General features: G+C 44.3%; 1 protein-coding gene across 2 annotated transcripts; it reads right to left on the minus strand.

The window, feature by feature from the left end:
- Positions 1-1,868: 1,868 nt before the first annotated feature.
- stard15 (StAR-related lipid transfer (START) domain containing 15) lies at positions 1,869-17,552 on the minus strand. Of its 2 annotated transcripts, XM_086305313.1 has the most exons (7): positions 17,210-17,552; positions 5,712-5,859; positions 3,717-3,820; positions 3,266-3,383; positions 2,987-3,039; positions 2,588-2,851; positions 1,869-2,493 (listed from the first exon to the last, which is right to left on the minus strand). In XM_086305313.1, the coding sequence occupies exons 1-6, from the start codon at positions 17,354-17,356 to the stop codon at positions 2,636-2,638; spliced, it is 786 nt and encodes a 261-aa protein (XP_086161439.1). In that variant the 5' UTR covers positions 17,357-17,552; the 3' UTR covers positions 1,869-2,493; positions 2,588-2,635. The 2 variants fall into 2 exon arrangements, with proteins under 2 accessions (XP_086161439.1, XP_086161429.1); XM_086305303.1 differs by having other exon boundaries at positions 1,869-2,851; positions 17,210-17,526.
- Between the last annotated feature and the right edge of the window lie 5,206 nt (positions 17,553-22,758).

Here is a 22,758-nt window from a genome sequence, read left to right on the forward strand (position 1 = left end):
TGAGACAAAGAAAGCTTGAATCAGGCAGAAAGGTGAGAGGTGTGCTGGTGGCTCAGGGTGTCATGTTGAGGAGAGCCAGGATGAAGGTCAAGGTCAAAGTCAAATTTATTTATATAGCACATTTCAAACAGCTGATGCTGCACAAAGTGCTTAACAATATAAAAATGGTATTAAAAAGCAACAATATAATACAATAATAACAGTAAAAAAACAATAATAGGACAGTAAAAGAATTAAAACAATAACTAAACTAATTCAAATAAGGCCAAAATGCTTGGGTCATAGTGTGTTAAAAGCCAGGGCATAGAAATGTGTCTTTAGTAATGATTTAAATTGCTCAAGTGTTTGTGCAGATCTGATATTTAAGGGGAGACTATTCCAAAGTCTGGAACCTGCCACAGAGAAGGATCTATCACCACAGGATTTGAGGTTAGTCCGTGGGATGGACAGCATTAGTTTTGAGCTAGACCTCGTGGTTTTTCCTGGAGCATAGGCAGAGAGGAGCTCAAACAGGTAAGGAGGGGCTCGGGCATTAAGTGACTTAAAAACAAAAAGTAGAAGTTTAAATTGGATCCTGTAGGAGACAGGAAGCCAGTGTAAAGAAGCTAAAACTGGGGTTATATGCTCTCTCCGTTTGGTACCAGTTAGCAGGCGACCAGCTGCATTTTGAACCATCTGAAGACGATGGATGGTGGCCTGATCTAGACCATAATACAATGAATTGCAGTAGTCTAATCTGCAAGTAAGAAAAAGGTGAATAACACGCTCAAAGACGTTAGCCAGAAGGTATGGCTTTACCTTGGCTAGCTGTCTTAACTGAAAAAAACAGGACTGAACTCACCTGCTTAGTCAATTTAAAAGAACCATCAATGTAGACACCGAGGTTTTTTACATGTGTTTTACAATACGAGGAAAGGGTGCCCAGAGTGCACTGGTCAACGCCCTGTAGAGGTTTTCTGGCCTCTGTGAGGAGAAACCTAACTAACTGATGAGGTAATTTATGTTATGTGGGAATGCCTCGGGATCAGCAGAGATTTCTGGAACTGCCTCTGCGACCCGACACTAGAAAAAAAAAAAAAAAAAAAAAAAAAAAAGAGGCTGGTTGCAACTTTTCCATCAGCTGCCATTGTAAGAACATAGAAATTTGTAAAGATGGACTTGCAGTGAGCTGAAACATGTTCGCTCATCATCTGTTGACGTAGATCATGTGATCACACATCTTACTTCACGGCTAGACTACTGCAATTCCCTCTATGCTGGCCTAGATCGTTCCTGTCTACATCGCCTTCAACTGGTGCAGAACGCTGCCGCTCGCCTGTTGACCGGTTCAAAAAAAAGAGACCACATCACTCCGGTTCTCTGCTCTCTCCACTGGCTCCCAGTTGCCTTTAGGATTGATTTTAAAATCTTATTGCTGGCTTTTAAGGTTTTAAATGGCACTGCACCTTCTTACCTGTCAGAACTCCTTAGTACTTATCGCCCCAGGAGATCTTTGAGGTCAGCCGACCTGATGCTTTTAGATGTTCCCAGGTATAAATTAAAGACAAAGGGAGAGAGGGCGTTTGCTGTGGCTGCACCCAGACTGTGGAACAGTTTACCTCCTCACGTCAGACTCTCCAAAAGCCTAGAAACTTTTAAAACCGCTCTTAAAACTCACCTCTTTTCATTGGCTTGTAGAAAGGTTTAATTTATTTGTTTTATATATTTTTATTTTATTTTTATCAGTGAGGTGTTATTACGAAATTGTGTTCTATTGTATTTTATCTGTATTTACTGTACAGCACTTTGGTCAGCCTTGGTTGTTTTTAAATGTGCTCTATAAATAAACTTGACTTGACTTGACTTGACACTGACTCACACACTGCAGAGCTGATTTAATGTGGTTTTATTGCTCAGGTTAAACATCCAGGAAAACAAATCTGAGAACCTGCAGAAGATTCATGTGGCTTCTGTCCCACACAGATTACAGACTTTAAATATTCAGCACAGAGCCCTGACAAAATCAACACATCATTACTATTATTATTTACACTCTGAACATCTACCAGGACACAGCGACCCTCTCAGAACCGTGGTTATAGTTTGGTTACTTTTTTACCCACATGATGAAAACAGAGCTTTCACCTTTCTGATCAACTCTTACAGACATCGCACAGTTGTTCGGTTAGAAACTCTCTATGAGTGGGGTAAATATTTAGAAATCCACACCCACCTGAACCAAACCCCTACCCGACCAGGAAGTGGATGTTGTTAGGAGGCTAACACTGATTGTCATTAGCTTCTAAACAGACTGCAGGAAGTAGATTCACAGACGAGTTTCTGCTGCACGCTCTTTGTCTCACTGCAACACAAATACAATTCAAGGAAAGATTAGATGAAACTCCAGCCACCTTCAATGTGAGCAGAGGCCATCGCGGAACACCTGGAAACAGCTGTGAGGGCGGTCTCATGTTTGTAGCTGCCATGAAACAGATTCCGTCCGATTACTGTGAGCTGACAGAAGGTTTTCAGAAAGTTGTGAAAAGGTTTGTGAGATCCAGCAAAGCGAGCGCAGCTGCATTCAGAAAGGTGTCCAGCATGAGTTTACCTGATCAAACAAACCAACAAACAGTAAACCAGACAGAGTCCGCCATCTTTACGGCTCCTCGTCGTCACTCTGCTGCGTCTTCTCCTCGCTCAAGCAGCTCTCATCGATGTTCTCCAGAGAGTCAGCTCGCTGCACCGTCAGCTCTGACACGCTGATGCACGGCAGCGTGTTCTGCTCTGGGAACATCCATGGCTTCAGGCCCGGGTTGTGTTTCCTCTTCCACTCCGGGTACTTTACAGAAGCCTTGTAGATCTTCCTCATAGCCTAAGATGACCAAAATGAGATGGGACAGAAACACATTCAGATGGGTCAGAGACACGTTCAGGACACGTTCAGATGGGACAGAGACACAGCCTGATGGGACAGAGACACAGCCTGATGGGAATAGAGGTCGTTTACCTTTGGAGCTACAAACTGGGACACCCTGTTCACCACCCACTTTGGTAAAGAACCTGCAGACAGAGACAATGGTGCCGAGGGTCAGGCTGAGTCAGTTCAGTTTAAACATGAAGCACAGATCGAGTTTACAGAGAGAACATTTGTACATAACACACACACACACACACACACACACACACACACACACACACACACACACACACACACACACACACACTGTATTTGGCCAGTAGAAGAGGTACTGTATTTAGTACTTCTTCCACTAGCCACAGGTCTCACCTCTGGGGTCCACCTGAGTCAGGTAGTAGAGGGTGGAGCTGGTGGCTCCGTTGGACTGGATCAGGTACCCCGTGAGCAGAGAGACGGCTCGGACGTAGTCCTTCTTTGGAGGATATTTCTGAGGTGGACAAAGGAGCAGTGAGTGATTGACTGCACTGTCCACTTGGCAGATATAACCTCACACATCACACCTCAGTGTGCATCTGTATACTGATGATACTGTGCTCTATTCTCTGGAGTGGTATTTACAATTAAAACTTTCACCTACTGATCTGAAGTCTGTGATTGATTGTGCAACCATGAATCTGCTGGGGTCTGACTGGGTCCTAGTGATAAAGCTCCCCTATGGAGTCTGCTCTTCTAATAAAATGTTTTTGTGTCTTTATGCTCCATATGTCACTAAATGAGTATAAAACCCACCAAGTCACAGTCAGAGCAGTGAAATACTGACCGGGTGTTTGACCGAGTAGTTGATGATCATGTAGTCGTTGCCGAGTGGAAGCCAAGATCTCATCGTCACAAAGTCTCTGTTTTTCAGCGGGCTCGGGCATTTCCCTTCAAACAGAACACAAACACATCCACAAAGGTTCAGACAGAATCAGATATTTGGCAACTAAAAACCAGCTAACCCTTTTGGACCAGCACAGACTCCGGCTCAACCTAACCTCAGTTTGATCTGAATTAAGAAGCAGAAAGTTAGAGGCCGCCCAGGTCCTTTAGACCTGAGTCTATTAGATAGATATGATACAAACCACTGCAGCGCAGTACCTGTAATACCTACAGCATGTTCTAATCGCTCTAATAGGATATTATGGTCGACAGTATCGAACGCTGCACTGAGGTCTAGCACTGCTATGCAGATGATACCGAGCTCTATCTGTCCATGAAGCCAGATAACACACGGCAATTAGTTAAACTGCAGGAATGTCTTAACCTCCTAAGACCCAAACTCTTCCACAGCATGCATTTTTAATTTCTCTTTGATATTTGGGCATATTGGGACCTGATGAATGTAAAAACAAAGTATTGCCTGATTTTTTTTTTTTAAACCTGATTTTTGGGGTGGTTGGCCCGGAAAAGGCCCAACCACAAAAATGAGATCCACATGAGGATATTCATTTAAAATTTCAATAGAACAGTGGCAGTATGTCCTCATAAGTGGATATCAGGCCCATGTAGAGCAAAATTTTGTATTTCGGTCTAGACAACCCAAAATGTGATGTCCACATATGTGGACGCCAGGTCCTAGGGGGTTAAAGACATAAAGACCTGGATGGCCACTAACTTTCTGCTTCTTAATTCAGATCAAACTGAGGTTATTGTACTCGACCCCGAAAAGCCTAGAAATATGGTATCTAACCAGATTCTTACTCTGGATGGCATTACCTTGGCCTCCAGTAACACTGTGAGCAACCTTGGAGTCATTTTTGACCAGGACATGTCCTTCAATGCACATATTAAACAAATATGTAAGATTGCTTTCTCTCATTTGTGCAACATCTCTAAAGTTAGAAATATCCTGTCTCAGAGTGACGCTGAAAAACTAGTTCATGCATTTATTACTTCCAGGCTGGACGACTGTAATTCATTATTATCAGGAAGTCCTAAAAACTCCCTGAAAAGCCTGACAGACACAGTCTCTACTTTTAAGATTAGGCTTCAAACTTTCCTTAGTTATGCTGCAACAGGTGTAGGCTGCTGGGGGAGTCCCACGATGCACTTCTTCTTCACTCACTATGTGTTAACAGTCCTCTCTGCGCTGAATCATACCTGTTATTAACCTCTGTCTCTCTTCCACAACATGTCTTTATCCTGTCTTCCTTCTCTCACCCCAACCAATCACAGCAGATGGCCCCGCCCCTCCCTGAGCCTGGTTCTGCCGGAGGTTTCTTCCTGTTAAAAGGGAGTTTTAACAGGAAGTGCTTGCTCATAGGGGTCATATGATTGTTGGGTTTTTCTCTGTATGTATTACTGTAGGGTCTACCTTACAATATAAAGCAACTTGAGGCGACTGTTCTTGTGATTTGGTGCTATATAAATAAAATTTAATTGAAATTGAATCAAATCTTTATTATTATTTATGTATTTATTTATCAGCAGCCACGGCGTAGCCACAGCGGGCTGGGGTGATGTGCCCACAGGCTCTGCCGGGAGCCAGCTGCGCCATAGCGGGCCGAGCCCAGGCCCAGAGGCCCAAGATCCCCCCCGAGCCCCCGGAAAAGGCCCAACCGGTTAGAGTATCTTTTATACCTGTCATTTGAGTGTCATGTTAAACCACATCACTGGGTCTCCCTACTTCCACAACATCGATTGCTACTTCCTCTTGTTCCCTTAGGTCTTTGTCCACCATTCACCTTATTGTTCCCTCTGCCTGTCTCACCATTCTGGTGCTGTGCTGAGGTGTTTTATGGCATGTATTACATCACCGCTCAGTAAAGGAACTAACAGGAGTAATATCCCACGTCTGCATTGACCGTCAGCCTGCCGATGTCATACGTATCGATCATGTTGGTGTCCCACTTCTTCCGGTAGCTGGTGTCATGGAGGACGTCGTACAATGTCTCTGCTGTCACGTCCTTACAGACTATCCTCATCTGAGGCACAGAAAGAGAGAGGGAGAGAGTCAGGCAGAGGTTAGGACCAATCACGCTCAACTCTAACCACCAGTTTCCATGATGGTGTACTGTGACATTTAGATGTGCCATGGGATTTTATTACTTGAACTCTGCAACTGCATGAAATGTTAGAAACATACATATGTTGGGATTGTAGGAGGAAGACGGGGAACTCAGAGGGAACCCACAGTGATGACTCCTAAGAAAAAAAGTTCATGAATTTGAGTCACCTGGTGTCCAGGTTTTCCCTGGTAGTGCTATCTTTAAGGGGAGGGTGTGATGACCCAGGAAACAGCAGGTGTGCTGTGTTCTACAGGAGCTGATTGGAGTGCTGCATGAGCTACATCCACACTGAGTTTCTTCAGTGGAACAGCCTGTCTTGGAGATTCTTTACACCCTTCAGTGCTTCCCAGCACAGGATTATCCCATACTCACAGGAGCACGCTGCTCATGATGAAGAAGGGAGGTCTAGCTCAGCTATTGAGGAAGCAAATATAATACAATCTTATTCCCTTGCCACCAATATTCATGGCTAATGTGCAGTCTGAGGAGTAAATGAACTGCATTTGAATGTCACACATTTATGTGACTTCAGGGATACATGTCTAATTGCATTCACAGAGACTCACAGATCTTTTAGCTGATAAACTTCTTAAACTGTTTAAACTTGATTTTAAACCTGTGGGTTAAATTTTAGACTCTTTAACTAACAGGTCTCCGTGTGTGAGAGTCAGCATCTGTTTTTCTAATCAGCTGAATTCTTCTATTGGGTCACCACAGGGATGTTGTCTCTCTCCGCTACCATATATTTTATACACTAATGATTGTCGTAGTACACAGGCTAACAGGCATTGTAAGCCTCCTCCATGGTGAAGAGTACAGGGAGTGCAGAATTGTTAGGCAAGTTGTATTTTTGAGGAATAATTTTATTATTGAACAACAACCATGTTCTCAATGAACCCAAAAAACTCATTAATATCAAAGCTGAATGTTTTTGGAAGTAGTTTTTAGTTTTAGCTATTTTAGAGGGATATCTGTGTGTGCAGGTGACTATTACTGTGCATAATTATTAGGCAACTTAACAAAAAACAAATATATACCCATTTCAATTATTTATTTTTACCAGTGAAACCAATATAACATCTCCACATTCACAAATATACATTTCTGACATTCAAAAACAAATCAGCGACCAATATAGCCACCTTTCTTTGCAAGGACACTCAAAAGCCTGCCATCCATGGATTCTGTCAGTGTTTTGATCTGTTCACCATCAACATTGCGTGCAGCAGCCTCCCAGATACTGTTCAGAGAGGTGTACTGTTTTCCCTCCTTGTAAATCTCACATTTGATGATGGACCACAGGTTCTCAATGGGGTTCAGATCAGGTGAACAAGGAGGCCATGTCATTAGTTTTTCTTCTTTTATACCCTTTCTTGCCAGCCACGCTGTGGGGTACTGCTGTTTTATTTATCTGTATAATGGTCTATGTTCTGATTCTTTAGTTATCCTATTTTGAATATTATATTCTATGTTTCAGTTTATTCTGGTTTAGGGTTTTGTTCTCAGGTTTTGCATTCTTGTGTTTAATGTAGGTTTAGTTCAGTGTCAGTGTCTTCCAGAAACTGGCAGTAGGACTGGGAGTTGAGCTTGACTCCATCCTCAACCCGAAAAGGCCCCACAAGCTCATCTTTGATGATACCAGCCCAAACCAGTACTCCACCTCCACCTTGCTGGCGTCTGAGTCGGACTGGAGCTCTCTGCCCTTTACCAATCCAGCCACGGGCCCATCCATCTGGCCCATCAAGACTCACTCTCATTTCATCAGTCCATAAAACCTTAGAAAAACCAGTCTTGAGATATTTCTTGGCCCAGTCTTGACGTTTCAGCTTGTGTGTCTTGTTCAGTGGTGGTCGTCTTTCAGCCTTTCTTACCTTGGCCATGTCTCTGAGTATTGCACACCTTGTGCTTTTGGGCACTCCAGTGATGTTGCAGCTCTGAAATATGGCCAAACTGGTGGCAAGTGGCATCTTGGCAGCTGCACGCTTGACTTTTCTCAGTTCATGGGCAGTTATTTTGCGCCTTGGTTTTTCCACACGCTTCTTGCGACCCTGTTGACTATTTTGAATGAAACGCTTGATTGTTCGATGATCACGCTTCAGAAGCTTTGCAATTTTGAGACTGCTGCATCCCTCTGCAAGATATCTCACTATTTGTGACTTTTCTGAGCCTGTCAAGTCCTTTTGACCCATTTTGCCAAAGGACGTTGCCTAATAATTATGCACACCTGATATAGGGTGTTGATGCCATTAGACCACACCCCTTCTCATTACAGAGATGCACATCACCTGCTTAATTGGTAGTAGGCTTTCGAGCCTATACAGCTTGGAGTAGGACAACATGCATGAAGAGGATGATGTGGACAAAATACTCATTTGCCTAATAATTCTGCACTCCCTGTATTCCCATGGGCTGCCTCCCCATCTTGCCCTGACAGTAGTAAAGGGTGCAGCCATTGATGGTGGTGGATATTCTGTATTTGGGGGGGGTGTTCTTGATAAGCCTCTGTCCTTTGAATCAACTTGTGCTGTTACAACAAAAAAGTTCCAACAATAATTGGACTTTTTCCTGAGGTTGAGAGTTTTTAACATTTCATTTGAAATGACCATTTATTAAAAAAAAAAAAAAGAAAAAAAAGAGGGTTTTTTTTAGTACCATTGCTTGGCTACAGTAATCTGTCCTTGACCAACCAGACTTGGTAACCTGGTTAGTAAGATTTCAGGGAGGTCTCAGGTCCAGTTTCTGGACAGGTGCTGAGGAAGGAAACATCTGTCATGTCTGAGAGGATGGTCTGAACATCCTCTCTTCAGGTCGTTGGTATAAAGTGCCTGCAGTGACGAGACCACAGAGTGTCTTTTATACCTGCTGCTGATATGATGGTTATTAAAGCTAACCTATAAGTGTTGTTGCCATCACTATTGCACTTTGTTACTGATAAAACTTGGGCTGTTCTTTAATTTTTTTAAATGTTTGTGTTGTTTGATGTGTGGACATGTTTCCCATTGGGGACAATAAAGTTACCAATTAGTAGTCTGACAAACTGTCTTAAGACAATTGGCAAACGATTTTCTGCAGCTTAATGCAGACGAAACTGTTTCATTAAGCCCCAAATTAGACAACATCCTGGTTCTTTCTCATTGATGGTGAAAGATGCTGCTCAAAATCTTGAGTTTTGATCTTTGACTTTTGATGCTCACATGAAGTCTGTGACCCACTCTTGCTTTTCCACTTAAGAAATATCAATCAGAGCTCCCTGACCTGTTGTCCATCTACACCAAGCAGTGCAAGTCCAAAGCTAGGAAGATTATGATGGACCTCTCCCATCCCAACAATGGACTCTTCTCACTGTTGAGGTCTGGGAAGCGCTTCCGCTCCCTTAAGGCCAAAACAGAGAGAATGAGGAGGAGCTTCTTCCCCCAGGCTATTCGGGCCCTGAACCAGGTGTAGGACTAGACTCTCCCACACATCACCACACGCACCACCACACATTTCCTATAATCCCATAATTCCTAGAATTTATAATCTTTATAATCTCTTCTGCTATTTGCACAGTCTTTACTGTAAATTCCTAAGTTAATTTGTAAATTTTGTAGTAAACTGTAAATATTGTAAAACTTTTCTTCTGTCATTTAATGGTCGGGCATTGTACAGCTACAAGCATTTCACACCCATGTCATACTGTGTATGGTTGTGTGTGTGTGACAAATAAAATTTGAATTTGAATTTGAAATATCACTAAACTCAGAACTGCTGTCTCCATAAATGAATTAGAGAGGCTTGTTCATGCCTTCATCTCCTCCCGCTTAAAATATTTTGATGCTCCTTTCTCCCGTCTGTCAAAGACTTCTATAAATTACCTACAAGCTGTTGAAAATGCTGCAGTAACACTTTTAAATCACTCAGAAATTCTCACTTCATTGTTAAAATCTTTGCACTGGTTTCCAGTTTGGTTCGGATACCAGTTTAAACTCTTACTTTGACTGCCTTACAAGGAGAGAGCCCAACTTATATCATCCTTATAAGATCCTTACATCTACAGATCGTGGTCTTCTGGTAATTCCACAGAGCTGTTTGAAAACTAGAGGGGATCATGCTGTCTAAATCTCAGCTCCAAAACTGTGGAACAGTTCATCTCCCCCTCTGTGCACCAGTGGCTCTGTGGCTGAAAACATCTATTCAGGCACACATTTGGATAATAATCTTGTGTAATATGTTGTTATTTTTAATATCCCTGAAAAACACTTTGTAATAGATTCTTGTCTTAAAAAGTGCTCACACACACACACACACACACATGGAATACTTGACAGATACATTTAAATAACTAAGATTTTATATTTTATGATTTCAGTTTCACAGTGTCACAACTGCAGTGTTGGGGCGGTGCAAGAGAAACCCTTCAGTTTCTTTTGCGGTTTATGTGACGTCACAGTTTTCTGGTTCTGGCTGATAATAGTTTGATTCCTGTGTTTTCTGAATAAAAGAACCAGCGGCTTCCATTTAGTTTTATTCAAATGGCGCCAAATCCCAACAGTGCTGTGTGCTGTAAGGCCAACATCTTAGAATAATCCGCCTCATTCAGAGCTCTCGTGTGGTTTCAGGATAAACCAAAGTGACCTGTTAGCAGAGGAGACACCTGATCAAGTGTTGCTCAGAGGCATCTCAGCAGCTAACCTGAGCAGCTTCACTTTCTCTGCTCTGACCTTATCAGGTGTTCTCAGGTTTCAGTGCTTTAGCATCCGGTTTTATCTCTTTGAACTCTTTCAGGCTCAGACCATCTTCAAACTCGGACATCAGTCATCCTAAAGGGAGCTCCACAAGGATCCATCTCAGGTCCTCTGCTCTTTTATAGCTAGACATTTAACATCTGCTCCATTTCTACTGTGATGACACAAAAGATCATCTTCAGCTTCCTTATTTCAGCAGCTTCACCAACTCAGACCGAGGTTTCTAACAAAGCTCAGCTCAGGTTAGAAGATTTCATCGTTCCCACAAAATCTCCAAAAAAACTAATCACGTGTTCTTATCTAACACAGTCGACCAATATTATCAGCCCAAGACTTTATTCCTTGCACAGGGACAGAAACTTCATCTGTTAGTAAGGATAATCCCTGATAATCTGAAGGCTGTGATTGGCTCTGATTCTCTGTAATAACCAGACTGCAGTCGTCTCCATTCTCCTCCATGAGGTTACCTGCTGTATTGAGTTTTTAAGTCCATCAGGGTCGTATTTGCAGTTCTGGTGTTTTGTTGGACCTGATGAGTTTCTGCATCACGTGTGAGGCAAACAGAGCTACAGTGGGGCAAAAAAGTATTTAGTCAGCCACCGATTGTGCAAGTTCCCCCACCTAAAATGATGACAGAGGTCAGTAATTTGCACCAGAGGTACACTTCAACTGTGAGAGACAGAATGTGAAAAAAAATAAAATCCACGAATCCACATGGTAGGATTTGTAAAGAATTTATTCGTAAATCAGGGTGGAAAATAAGTATTTGGTCAATAACAAAAATACAACTCAATACTTTGTAACATAACCTTTGTTGGCAATAACAGAGGTCAAACGTTTACTATAGGTCTTTACCAGGTTTGCACACACAGTAGCTGGTATTTTGGCCCATTCCTCCATGCAGATCTTCTCGAGAGCAGTGATGTTTTGGGGCTGTCGCCGAGCAACACGGACTTTCAACTCCCGCCACAGATTTTCTATGGGGTTGAGGTCTGGAGACTGGCTAGGCCACTCCAGGACTTTCAAATGCTTCTTACGGAGCCACTCCTTTGTTGCCCGGGCGGTGTGTTTTGGATCATTGTCATGTTGGAAGACCCAGCCTCGTTTCATCTTCAAAGTTCTCACTGATGGAAGGAGGTTTTGGCTCAAAATCTCACCATACATGGCCCCATTCATTCTGTCCTTAACACGGATCAGTCGTCCTGTCCCCTTGGCAGAAAAACAGCCCCATAGCATGATGTTTCCACCCCCATGCTTCACAGTAGGTATGGTGTTCTTGGGATGCAACTCAGTATTCTTCGTCCTCCAAACACGACGAGTTGAGTTTATACCAAAAAGTTCTACTTTGGTTTCATCTGACCACATGACATTCTCCCAATCCTCTGCTGTATCATCCATGTGCTCTCTGGCAAACTTCAGACGGGCCTGGACATGCACTGGCTTCAGCAGCGGAACACGTCTGGCACTGCGGGATTTGATTCCCTGCCGTTGTAGTGTGTTACTGATGGTGACCTTTGTTACTTTGGTCCCAGCTCTCTGCAGGTCATTCACCAGGTCCCCCCGTGTGGTTCTGGGATCTTTGCTCACCGTTCTCATGATCATTTTGACCCCACGGGATGAGATCTTGCGTGGAGCCCCAGATCGAGGGAGATTATCAGTGGTCTTGTATGTCTTCCATTTTCTGATGATTGCTCCCACAGTTGATTTTTTCACACCAAGCTGCTTGCCTATTGTAGATTCACTCTTCCCAGTCTGGTGCAGGTCTACAATACTTTTCCTGGTGTCCTTCGAAAGCTCTTTGGTCTTGGCCATGGCGGAGTTTGGAGTCAGACTGTTTGAGGCTGTGGACAGGTGTCTTTTATACAGATGATGAGTTCAAACAGGTGCCATTCATACAGGTAACGAGTGGGGGACAGAAAAGCTTCTTACAGAAGACGTTACAGGTCTGTGAGAGCCAGAGATTTTCCTTGTTTGAGGTGACCAAATACTTATTTTCCACCCTAATTTACGAATAAATTCTTTACAAATCCTACCATGTGGATTCATGGATTTTTTTTTCACATTCTGTCTCTCACAGTTGAAGTGTACCTCTGGTGCAAATTACTGACCTCTGTCATCATTTTAAGTGGGGGAACTTGCACAATCGGTGGCTGACTAAATACTTTTTTGCCCCACTGTACAAGAGATCACCAGCTAATCCAGATCAGCTCCTCTGTCTGCCTGAAACAAACTGAACCATCTGAACATTAATCAGACAGACAACTGCCGCCTCCCCCTGTGAATGATTATGTGGAGCAGGTTATTATTAACGTGGAGCTGACCGTTCATGTGGACCACAGGAAGTTTCTCTGTACCATTTCCAGCTCTGCTGCTTTGGTCACTGTTTGCATCGTTGTTGCAGCGCAGCCTGAACGATGACAAACCAAAGTGTTCATGTAAAATATTCTCAGCCAGGAAACACCAGACTGTAATTTCCCCCTGTAGGCATGGAGAGATCTGAGCTCCAGATTTCCACCTGTCAGAGTTTCACAGTGGTCATGTGAGATGGTTTGTTACTGTAGGACGTCACTTTTTTCCACTGCTGTAATCGTGCTGGAGCCGCGGTCATTGATATGGTGATGGCAAGCGCTGTAAACTCTTCGTGTAACTCAATCAGCGAGACTCCGCTCGCCGTTAATCATTCATAAAGTCCCGAGCGCCGAGGCATTGTGTCTGTCACTCAGTCCGTCTCTCCTGCAGGAAACCTTTCAGCTCACTCAGGAGCTGAGCCAGGGTCTGTAGTTCTACTCGCTGCCTTGCTTCACAGCACGTTGGAGACGACGAGCAGAGGTTCATTTACTTCAGATAAAATAAAGACACCACGATTACAAAGACCTACAAGTTCCCCCCGAGGTCGTGCACACGTCCCCTCCCCCTTGAGGTCATCCACACGTCCCCCTCCACCCATCATCTCCAGCTTTCATCAGCAGGGCGAGGTCATTTATGGTGCTGGAGAGTTTCATTTACTCTTTACAGCCTTCAGCAGCAAGAGATGTGACTCGCAAACGGCAGAGACTCCACAGCCAGTCACATAAGATGACAGAAATCAGCTGAACAGGTAAAACAGCTCTGTCAGTGCCCAGAATTACCACAGCGCCCTTCAGCTGGTGATAACAGGAGTATCACCCCCCCCCCAACCCCCACATAGATGGGCTTCTGCAGGTCAGACGTGAGGAAGCAGCCCGTGTTTTTGACTGGGCCATGCAGAAAGCTTACATGGAACCATTAACCAGTAACCAGTAAGCATGTCCGTGTTTGAATCCACGTGTGCTAGGAAGACAAATCAGACTGCAGGACAATGTTTTTAATCTCGGTTTTGTGGTTTTCACATGACGGGAAGCTGTGACTTAGGTAAATCAGCAGGTGATCATGTGACCTGTTTGGTCGCTGGCTCCATCAGCAGCTCTGAATTAGTCATGAGGCAGAAGAAGAAGAAATGCCTCGCTGCTTTCCAAAGAGTTTATAAATTATTTACACACAGGAATCATCATCATCACCTCACCATCACCTCTGTGTACTTAGAACAGAGACACTCCTCCTCGCACTCACACTTCCTCCCGTCTGCTCAGAGACTTTCTGTAATTGGGCCTGGGTCACCAGAGAAAAGACGTGAGAGAGAATCACCCAAAGAAGTCCCTTGAATTCACCAAATACCAGCTAAGCGTGTCATCTTGCTGATGTCTTGACTCAGATGCCAGAGGACACCTTTGGTGTAAACAAGACACCAGCAGCGCTAACAAAACACACCAATTACCTGGTCAGGTAACTGGCAAGACTCAGAACTGGAGTTACAGCCAACGACCAATGACTGTGTCACATTTTAACCACAAGCAAACTTTAAAATGTCTTCAGCTCAGTGAGGTCCATTAACAAGAACTTTCCAATCTTCTTATCCAGGTCATGGCCAGGCTGGAGCCTATCACAGAGGTGGGAAACACCTGGATGGGCTGGCAGCTCATCACAGGGCTAACCCAGAGAGAAAGACAACGGTCACACTCACATTCACTAGTAGGTCTACTTAACTAACTTAGAGTCACCAGGTAACTTCACATGAAGGTATTTGGAGTGAGCCTTAATGCTGAATGCTCACTTCACTTCTCTTCCTTAGGTGTGGAAATGCTGGTGTGCACATCCACCTGCACAACACCTGGCTCATTTATCACCATCCATAAGTGTCCTGCAGATTCGCTACAACACTTCCAGCAGCTGAACACGAAACAACAAGACTGTATGCATATTCATCAGATTTACTCTCATTTTTAAGTTACAAGAACATTTTTTATTAAATAACCTTTGTATGTTTTGTGTTCTAATGTACAGCCACATGTGTTGTTTAACCACAGCCAGTCACAGTGCAATGGTAGGGATGGACAAGAGGAGTGAGATGACTGTAAGTACTACAGGAAGGAATGATGGTGGATTCAGGAAACTGAAACAATGAAAGAGGTTATAAATAGATGCAATATGGTGCAAATCTAAAAAGCTTTTGATCAAGAAATACACTTAACTGTTACAGATATTAATTTGATCGAGTCTAGATGGCCCGACCAAGTGATATACGCAGCCTTTAACACCTATTGTGGCAGAGTACTTAATCACAGGACAATACCGGCTCAGGTTATTGAGATCATTCAGGACTTCTGGGGGGTATGTTATAACACTTCAAAGGAGAACTTGATAAGTGCGCACAGCCCAAAATAATCAGTGTCCCCATTGGGTGCTGGCGTATGTATAACTGGGGGTGATTTCAGATTAGATCACAAGATGGACTGCTCAACAGGTAAAGAGTAGCAGGTGACCAAGTGCCACATGACTGGGAGCGGCCGGCCCAGGTTCCAGTGTGATGCACGGCCCTTTGCTGCTGTCAGCTCTGTTCAAGGAGTTACCCACATTCAGTTTCGGTAATACTTTTCTCAAGTGGACCAAAATCATATCCAGTGACCCACCCGTCAGGGGTGCCCTCTTTCACCTGTTTGCCCTTGTTCTCAGGAAGAATCTCCTTCTCCAGCAAGCTATCCGACTTTCCCTCTGCAGAAATCCTCAAATTTAGAGTCGCTCTGACTGAAGCCGAGAGCTTTGGTTTCACTCGTCACTGTCCCCATGCTGCATTAGCTGCTCTAGCCTGAGGTAGGGATTCAAACCTTCAGTGGGTTGCTGTAACATCAGAGTTCTGTACCACCCACCCTCACAGAAGTGACTGAGCAAAGCTTTAACCTCCTTCACACTTTTCGCCTTTAACTTCATGGAAAATGTTCTTTGTGTATTTGAAAATGAACCTTCAGGTGTGACTGCATCCATCAGAGTGATCCAGCTGCACACCATGGATCTGGATTCAAAACCGATTCAGTCGTCCTTTATTCATATAGCACCAAATCACAGCAACAGTTGCCCAGAGAAGCTTCATGTTGTAAAAAAACAGACCCTACAAAGGAGCTTCTTGCTGAGGAACCTCTGACTTTCCTCAGCACCAGTTTGCGGCTGCGAGTGGGTTAACAGGCTGAAAGATGAAGCTTACTCCGAGGATCGAAAGAGCCTGTTAGAAACTGTAAAAATACTTAAACATGAACAAACGCTCAAGTTTGTTTCAAGTCTTAAAGCACCAAACAAAACTGCACACACTCCATAAAGTGAATGTAGGCAGTCTGGGGGCCCACTGCAGCGTCCAGGACCCAGAGTACTGTGATCCGCCCCTGTTCTCACATCAAACAGTGGCTCCCAAGATCTGATTGGTCGTCAATAAGCTGAAACTGGCTGAGCAGGTTCGGGAGGAGAGCTGGTTAAATGTTTGCAGAGCTGCTGAGGTACCTGCCTCCAGGTACAGGTGACACCTGTCAGGTGGGCAGCATCACACATGAACCGTAACAGGAGTTCTGATGAAGCAGGCCTGTTAACCCTTCTGTTACCCACAATGCACCTGGACCTCTGACAGCTGGCACTTTAATGAGGCTGACGCCCTGTGACAGGTGTAGATTTCACCTGTTTGTACCAAAGTAACACAGATTCACAGGTTGCACCACTTCCAGGAACTTTCAGGTGTTTACACTGAGCAACTTCCTGTTTCCACCTTAAAGATAAATCAGTAAAAGTCATCAATCGATTGATCAGTGATCAGATTTCACCGATCATTCGATTGATTGATGGATGTGTTTCTGTGTTTACAGTCCAAGTACCTCATTTACTCCAGTAGCTTCAGCATCAAATCTTTGTGAATCACCATGGTGACCTCAAACTCCAAAATAAAACAACCAATCAAACTTTCTGAAGAGATGATGACACATGATCAAACCCTGTAGTTAGTGACTAACGGACTAACCAACCCACCGACTAACTGACCGTCTGCGCTAGCCCGTGCAGTTCTCAGAGGAAACTTTCACCATAATGTTTCCAGAGTAACTCTGGGATGAAGTAATGGAGTAAATGTACTCAGTTACTTTGAGTATTGCTTTTATTGTGAAGGAGCGCGGTCTTTTCGCAGTAAAAGCGTCAGCGGTGACGCGGCTCACCTTGAGCTTCTGCACGGTGCTGCTGTCCTCCTCGCGCCCCCACACCGTCACCCCTCCCTTGCTGTAGCGGCTGGTCCAGCCCTCCGTGCTCAGGCACTGCTCTCTGAACGAACAGAAGTCCGAGTCGTCCGGGATTTGCACCGGCATCTCCGATCAGCTGCCCACCGACCTTTGCACCTCACTGCGCCTGCGCGCCGCCCTCACACCACTAACAGGTAGCTGCTGTCCCGGCGGGGGGATGTGAGCGGCAGCGGCTGATGATGCCGCTTTTATCTGCTCCAGCACACAGATAGGACGGAGAGAAAGAGGTCCCACTCTGCTGCTCAAACACTACAATACCCACAAGGCTCGGCGAGGGCGGGGCCTATTGAGCACCTGCTGGACAGGTGAAGGCACAGTTGAAGTAGTCCAGGTGGAAGGTTCACCAATGAGATGGAGGACAGAAACACCAACAGGAGATGCACAAATACGACTTTTACACGGACACAAAGACACAGAGAAGCTATAAACCAACAAAAAGAGGTAAACACACAAACACACACACATTTGGAGATTTCACCCCGCCATCCGATGGGTGTGGCGGGGTGAAATCTCAATGGTAACTAAGATGTGATTGTCTGTGTGTCTTCCTCCTCCTGCCTGCGAGGAGCTGCAGGAATCAGAGCGGAGGGAGTCATCTGTCTTCGCGCATCACCTTTGAGGCCCTGCAGCGTGCTGCCTTCACGTTCCTTTGGAAATGTGAGCTTCCCCGGCCGCAGAGAGCTACCTGAATCTCTCTAATCTGAGCTCTAGATTAGCTTTAGATTAAAAACACAAGTCAGCGTTTCCGCCTGTCACCTGGTACAGCAGATAGACAGTGAGACGGTGTAGTTTGGTTGAAAGAAAATAGTTCCTACATAAAACTGTTTGCCCTGACCCCCTGATGGAGCTGCTGAGGTTTCAGTATTTATTTTTGGGAGTCAGCTCCATCACGCTGAAGTAAAGGCAGGCATCTCCCGAAAGGTGGAGAGACAGAGGGCTGAAATATGTCTGAGCGCTTCCTTTAATGCTGACTGTTTGATTTCCAGAGGCTCTTGAAGGCATCGATAACTGATACCTGTTCTCCAGGTGAAGCAGTGGGCGGAGCAAAGTGTGTGCGTGTGAGTCAGATCAGGTGTTATTTTCCATCATGTAACTGAGTCTGTAATGAAGGTCAGAGAGGAGGAGGAAGAGGAGGAGTAAAGTGTGATGAAGGTCAGAGTGTCATGTTCAGGTACTGCCTGATCTGTCAGTGAAACAGATTACCTGGATAAGTGAGTGTGATGTGATGTGAGTGTGCCCCCTGCTGACAGTGCACTGAAACCTGCAGAACTCGGCTCCAACCTTTAACTTCTGCACTTTGATTTTCCAGTTCAGGGGTCATTTCCACTGTAACGAACTCAGTGCTGGACTGTCTCTGAAAATGCTTCTTTTGGGTTTGCTGTGGTTTCTCCAGCTGTTTCCAGCTGCTGTGCTTTGTGCTGTACAAACTAAAGCTGCGTGTGATCTCATGTGGTGCTGTCTGTTCAGAGCAGCGTGCTGCATACGTGCACAAGCTTGGCAGATGATGCAAGTTTATTTTAAAACGATGAGACCCAAATTTCATCCATCCATCTTCTTCCGCTTATCTGGGTCACGGGGACGCTGTCAGATCGCCACCTCCCCCAGCTTCTCTGGGGGAACGCCAAGGCATTCCCAGGCTAGCCGACAGATACAATCTCTCCAGCGTGTCCTGGTCTGCCCCGGGGCCTCGCTGGGGACCACCCAAATTTCATTAGCAATTAAAACCATTCATGTACTTTCAACAGCATCAGGTCTCCTTCTTAACACCAATAAATGTGAATTAATGCAAATTAAATATTGTTCAGATATTATTGTTCCTGTTAAGAATGAGATTTCATGCTTTGGTACAAGCAGTATGGTGGCACGGTGGTTGGCACTGTTGCCACAAAGCAAGAAGGTCCTGAGTTCAATTCCACCATCAGGCCGGGGTCTTTCTGTGTGGAGTTTGCATGTTCTCCCCGTGTTTGGTGTTTGCATGGGTTCCCTCTGGGTACTCCGGCTTCCTCCCACTGTTCATTTCACATTTAAGGTTGGCTGGATTCAACAATTATTGAGCTTCCTACAAGTATGTGTGATGTCATCCTCTTCGTATCCTTTCTAAAATCGCAGGTTTAAATTAATTTCTTGTCTGTAATTATGATGTTGACAAAATGTATTTTAAGCTTTCAGGTTTTCATCATCAGGTCTTCTTATTCTGGTCGCTCATGTAAATCATAACTCCTCCCATCATCACGATTTCTTCTGGAACAACAAGAAAAAATCACAATTCTGTGACTCCTGGTTCTGAAACACTCCTTGTGATAGACTGTTATAGACCGTTATGTGTTTAATTATTGAAAATTAAAGAACACCTCGTCACCTTCCTGTAACTCATGGGAACATGTCTTTGGTGTGTCTCATCTAAAATCAGTGTTTCATCACGGGCCCAGACTGGATGAGCACCACCCTCCTGCTCTGCTGTAGGTGAAGCGGTCAGAGCTCTGTTCCTGGACCATCCTGTTCCTAACCATATACAGTCTTCTGTTGGAATCACCTCATCTCTGCTATTAACTGGAAGAAGGACGTGTCCTTTAAACGTGTCCACAGGTGTGTCCTACCAAAGGTGTCCTTAAAACTGCTATAAAACGTGACTCTCAGGGGTTTTGGAACGACGTCTTATCTGGACCACATCAGGACAGCAGCATAAACTCGTCTCTATCTTCCATGTCCTCACTGTCATGATGGAAATGCACAACTATACTGACACTATCAAACTTTCTGCTCTTGTCCTTTTGTCAAATAAAGCTTTTTTTTTAAGTGTGCTGTGTCTGGGTAAAGGTTAAAAGTTAGTATGTGAGTGTGTCACGTGCTTCAGAGCTGCAGACTTCACACTGATTCAGCTTCAGAGCTGTGAGCCTGTGCTGCCCCCTGCTGCCTGCTGCCTGCTATTGCTGAGTGTGGCTTTACTTTGTTTCTATTAGATCTAAGAGAGTTCTGTTGCAGTGCTTCCAGTTTAGTGACTTATTGATTAAAATTATATTTTATTTTATTTCATGTATTCAGTAAAGGAAATACCAACTTTTAGAATAAATAAACTCTAAGATTATCTTATGTTATTGTGTGTGTGTGTGTGTGTGTGTGTGTGTGTGTGTGTGTGTGTGTGTGTGTGTGTGTGTGTGTGTGTGTGTTTTAAGGTCAGGTCTGAGCTGAACGGTTTGAACTTTATAACACAATCAAACATTACTATGTTTGTTTACACACGTTGATAAGAGGATGAGGTGTGGTGTAATAACACGTGTCTGTGCAGATTCTTAGTTTATAACAGACTCGTTTTCCTTAATGATTGGTTATTGGAAAACATAAACATTTGAAATTTATGTTTCAGCTGTGTTGTACTCAGAATTATTGCTTCAATCAATCACCCAGTGCATCATGGGAATCCCCAGCAGCCTACACCTACTGCAGCATAACTAAGGGAGGATTCAGGGTCACCTGGTCCAGCCCTAACTATATGCTTTAGCAAAAAGGAAAGTTTGAAGCCTAATCTTGAAAGTAGAGATAGTGTCTGTCTCCTGAATCCAAACTGAAGCTGGTTCCACAGAAGAGGGGCCTGAAAACTGAAGGCTCTGCCTCCCATTCTACTTTTAGATACTCTAGGAACAACAAGTAGGCCTGCAGAGCGAGAGCGAAGTGCTCTAATAGGGTGATATGGTACTACAAGGTCATTAAGATAAGATGGGGCCTGATTATTTAAGACCTTGTATGTGAGAAGCAGGATTTTGAATTCTGGATTTAACAGGAAGCCAATGAAGGGAAGCCAAAACAGGAGAAATCTGCTCTCTCTTTCTAGTCCCTGTCAGTAGAGAGACGGCGCGCGCTCAAAGGAAACGGAGAGGTGCGAAGGCCAGAGGATGGAAGGTGAGGAGGTGTCAGGGGAGGAGGTGTCAGGGGGTTCCGCTCCTCTCTGAGCGGAGGACGGCAGAGGGTAGCAGACCTGCGGAGGAGGAGGTCCGCTACTTTCCGGAAAAACAGTCCGTGATTTGTTTCCGCCTGCTCGCGTTAATGATCGACCAGGCTTCGGTTAATCGACGCGCCGAGCAGAGTCATAGGAGTTGAATCAAACGCCGCGCTCAGATCTAACGACGCTGTCATCTTCAGTATCCAGTCATCAGTTACATCGCTGTTCATTGTTATTATTAAACACACAGGTCAGGTCATACACTGTTCTTCCACCATCCTCTCAGAGTAACACACTGATGGTTTCAACACATTTATAGTTTCATTCAATCTCTGTCAAACCTTGTATGACTTATTTATTGTGTTATTTCAATCACTTTCATGTTGTAGATGTCTTTCCTTAGAGTCCAAACTTTCTCCTTAAAATAAACACTTTGGTAATATCAGCAGGTTTAGTCTACAAATGATGGGGTTGATTTAGCCCTCTGCCCATGGACTTCAGTTCTGTTACCATTTTGCCACATGAATCTTACAAAATTAAGTAATAACTTAATTTTGTGCATCTCCTGCCTGATGTGCTTCGGCAGACGTGTGTGTTTCCAACCCGTTCTCACTCCCAACGCGTAAAATAATGACGATTTGTCACGTCCCTTAACTTCTGCGGAGTCCTCTGCTGTCCCCGCGGTCCTCGATGAAGATCCATGAAGGTAATTTGTGTTTCTTCTTTGTGGCGTCGCTTTAAGCAGCTGGACACGGTCACGGCTCAGCGATTAGGGGCGGGTTTTTATAATCGATTCATCGATTAAAATCGATTCTGGCTTGGATAACGTAAAATCGATTCATTAAAATCCTGAATCGATTTTTTTAATATAAATTTATTTTGCCCGAAATGCCAGAATCTCTGGTGACATCTCACAAAATTTCAAGAACCACCAAACAGTTAAGACAGTAAATGAGAGCAGGAACACGGATTCTGCACATAGACTTAAACACACAGCGCGACCAGCGGATTAGAATCAGTTAGATGTCGCCTTTCTCACGGTCGGGGCTGAAAGCCGACAGCTCCCTGATCCTGATGTTTCGGCGGGTTCGCGCTTTGTGTTTACGCCCTTTTTGCGCCGATTCTAAAGCTGTTAGTTTGATCTCTCTCCAAACAATATTGACCGAACCAGCAGCAAAAAAAGATCCAAACGCTTCACATAAACATCATCATGAATTCACTCTGACTTTTACTGTTTTGCTTCCACCGCGATGCACAGCTCTCTCTCTCCCTCTCTCTCTCTCTGTACTTCAAGAACAGTTTCCCTTTCGTCATTATTCGCTTGCTTGTTACGCACAAGTCTACTGTTGTTTACAGCGCTGTCGGCCGCTGTTTTTTTCCCTTTTACATTCTTCCGAAAAGACAACCTCATTTCTGCTGTTCAATACTGAACAAATTTAAACTTTTTAAAATTATATAAAATGCAAAATGCTCAGCTGTGTCTGTAAAAAAACCCGCTGTAATTTCAGAGGTAATGTTCATAAGGTGATCA

Source organism: Aulonocara sp. 'chitande type north' Nkhata Bay, linkage group LG2 (assembly GCF_057382095.1).
Source record: "Aulonocara sp. 'chitande type north' Nkhata Bay isolate Kocher_YH1m ecotype deep benthic linkage group LG2, A_spYH_male_GT1.1, whole genome shotgun sequence".
Lineage (NCBI taxonomy): Eukaryota > Metazoa > Chordata > Actinopteri > Cichliformes > Cichlidae > Aulonocara > Aulonocara sp. 'chitande type north' Nkhata Bay.

Excerpts from the sequence above, each read along its gene's own strand:
- stard15 (XM_086305313.1), bottom strand. The coding sequence starts at position 17,356 with ATGCCGGTGCAAATCCCGGACGACTCGGACTTCTGTTCGTTCAGAGAG. Across the intron at positions 3,821-5,711 it reads AGACGTGGGATATTACTCCT|GGAAATGCCCGAGCCCGCTG; the intron begins GTTAGTTCCTTT and ends TTCTGTTTGAAG. Across the intron at positions 2,852-2,986 it reads CCCAGTTTGTAGCTCCAAAG|GCTATGAGGAAGATCTACAA; the intron begins GTAAACGACCTC and ends TGGTCATCTTAG.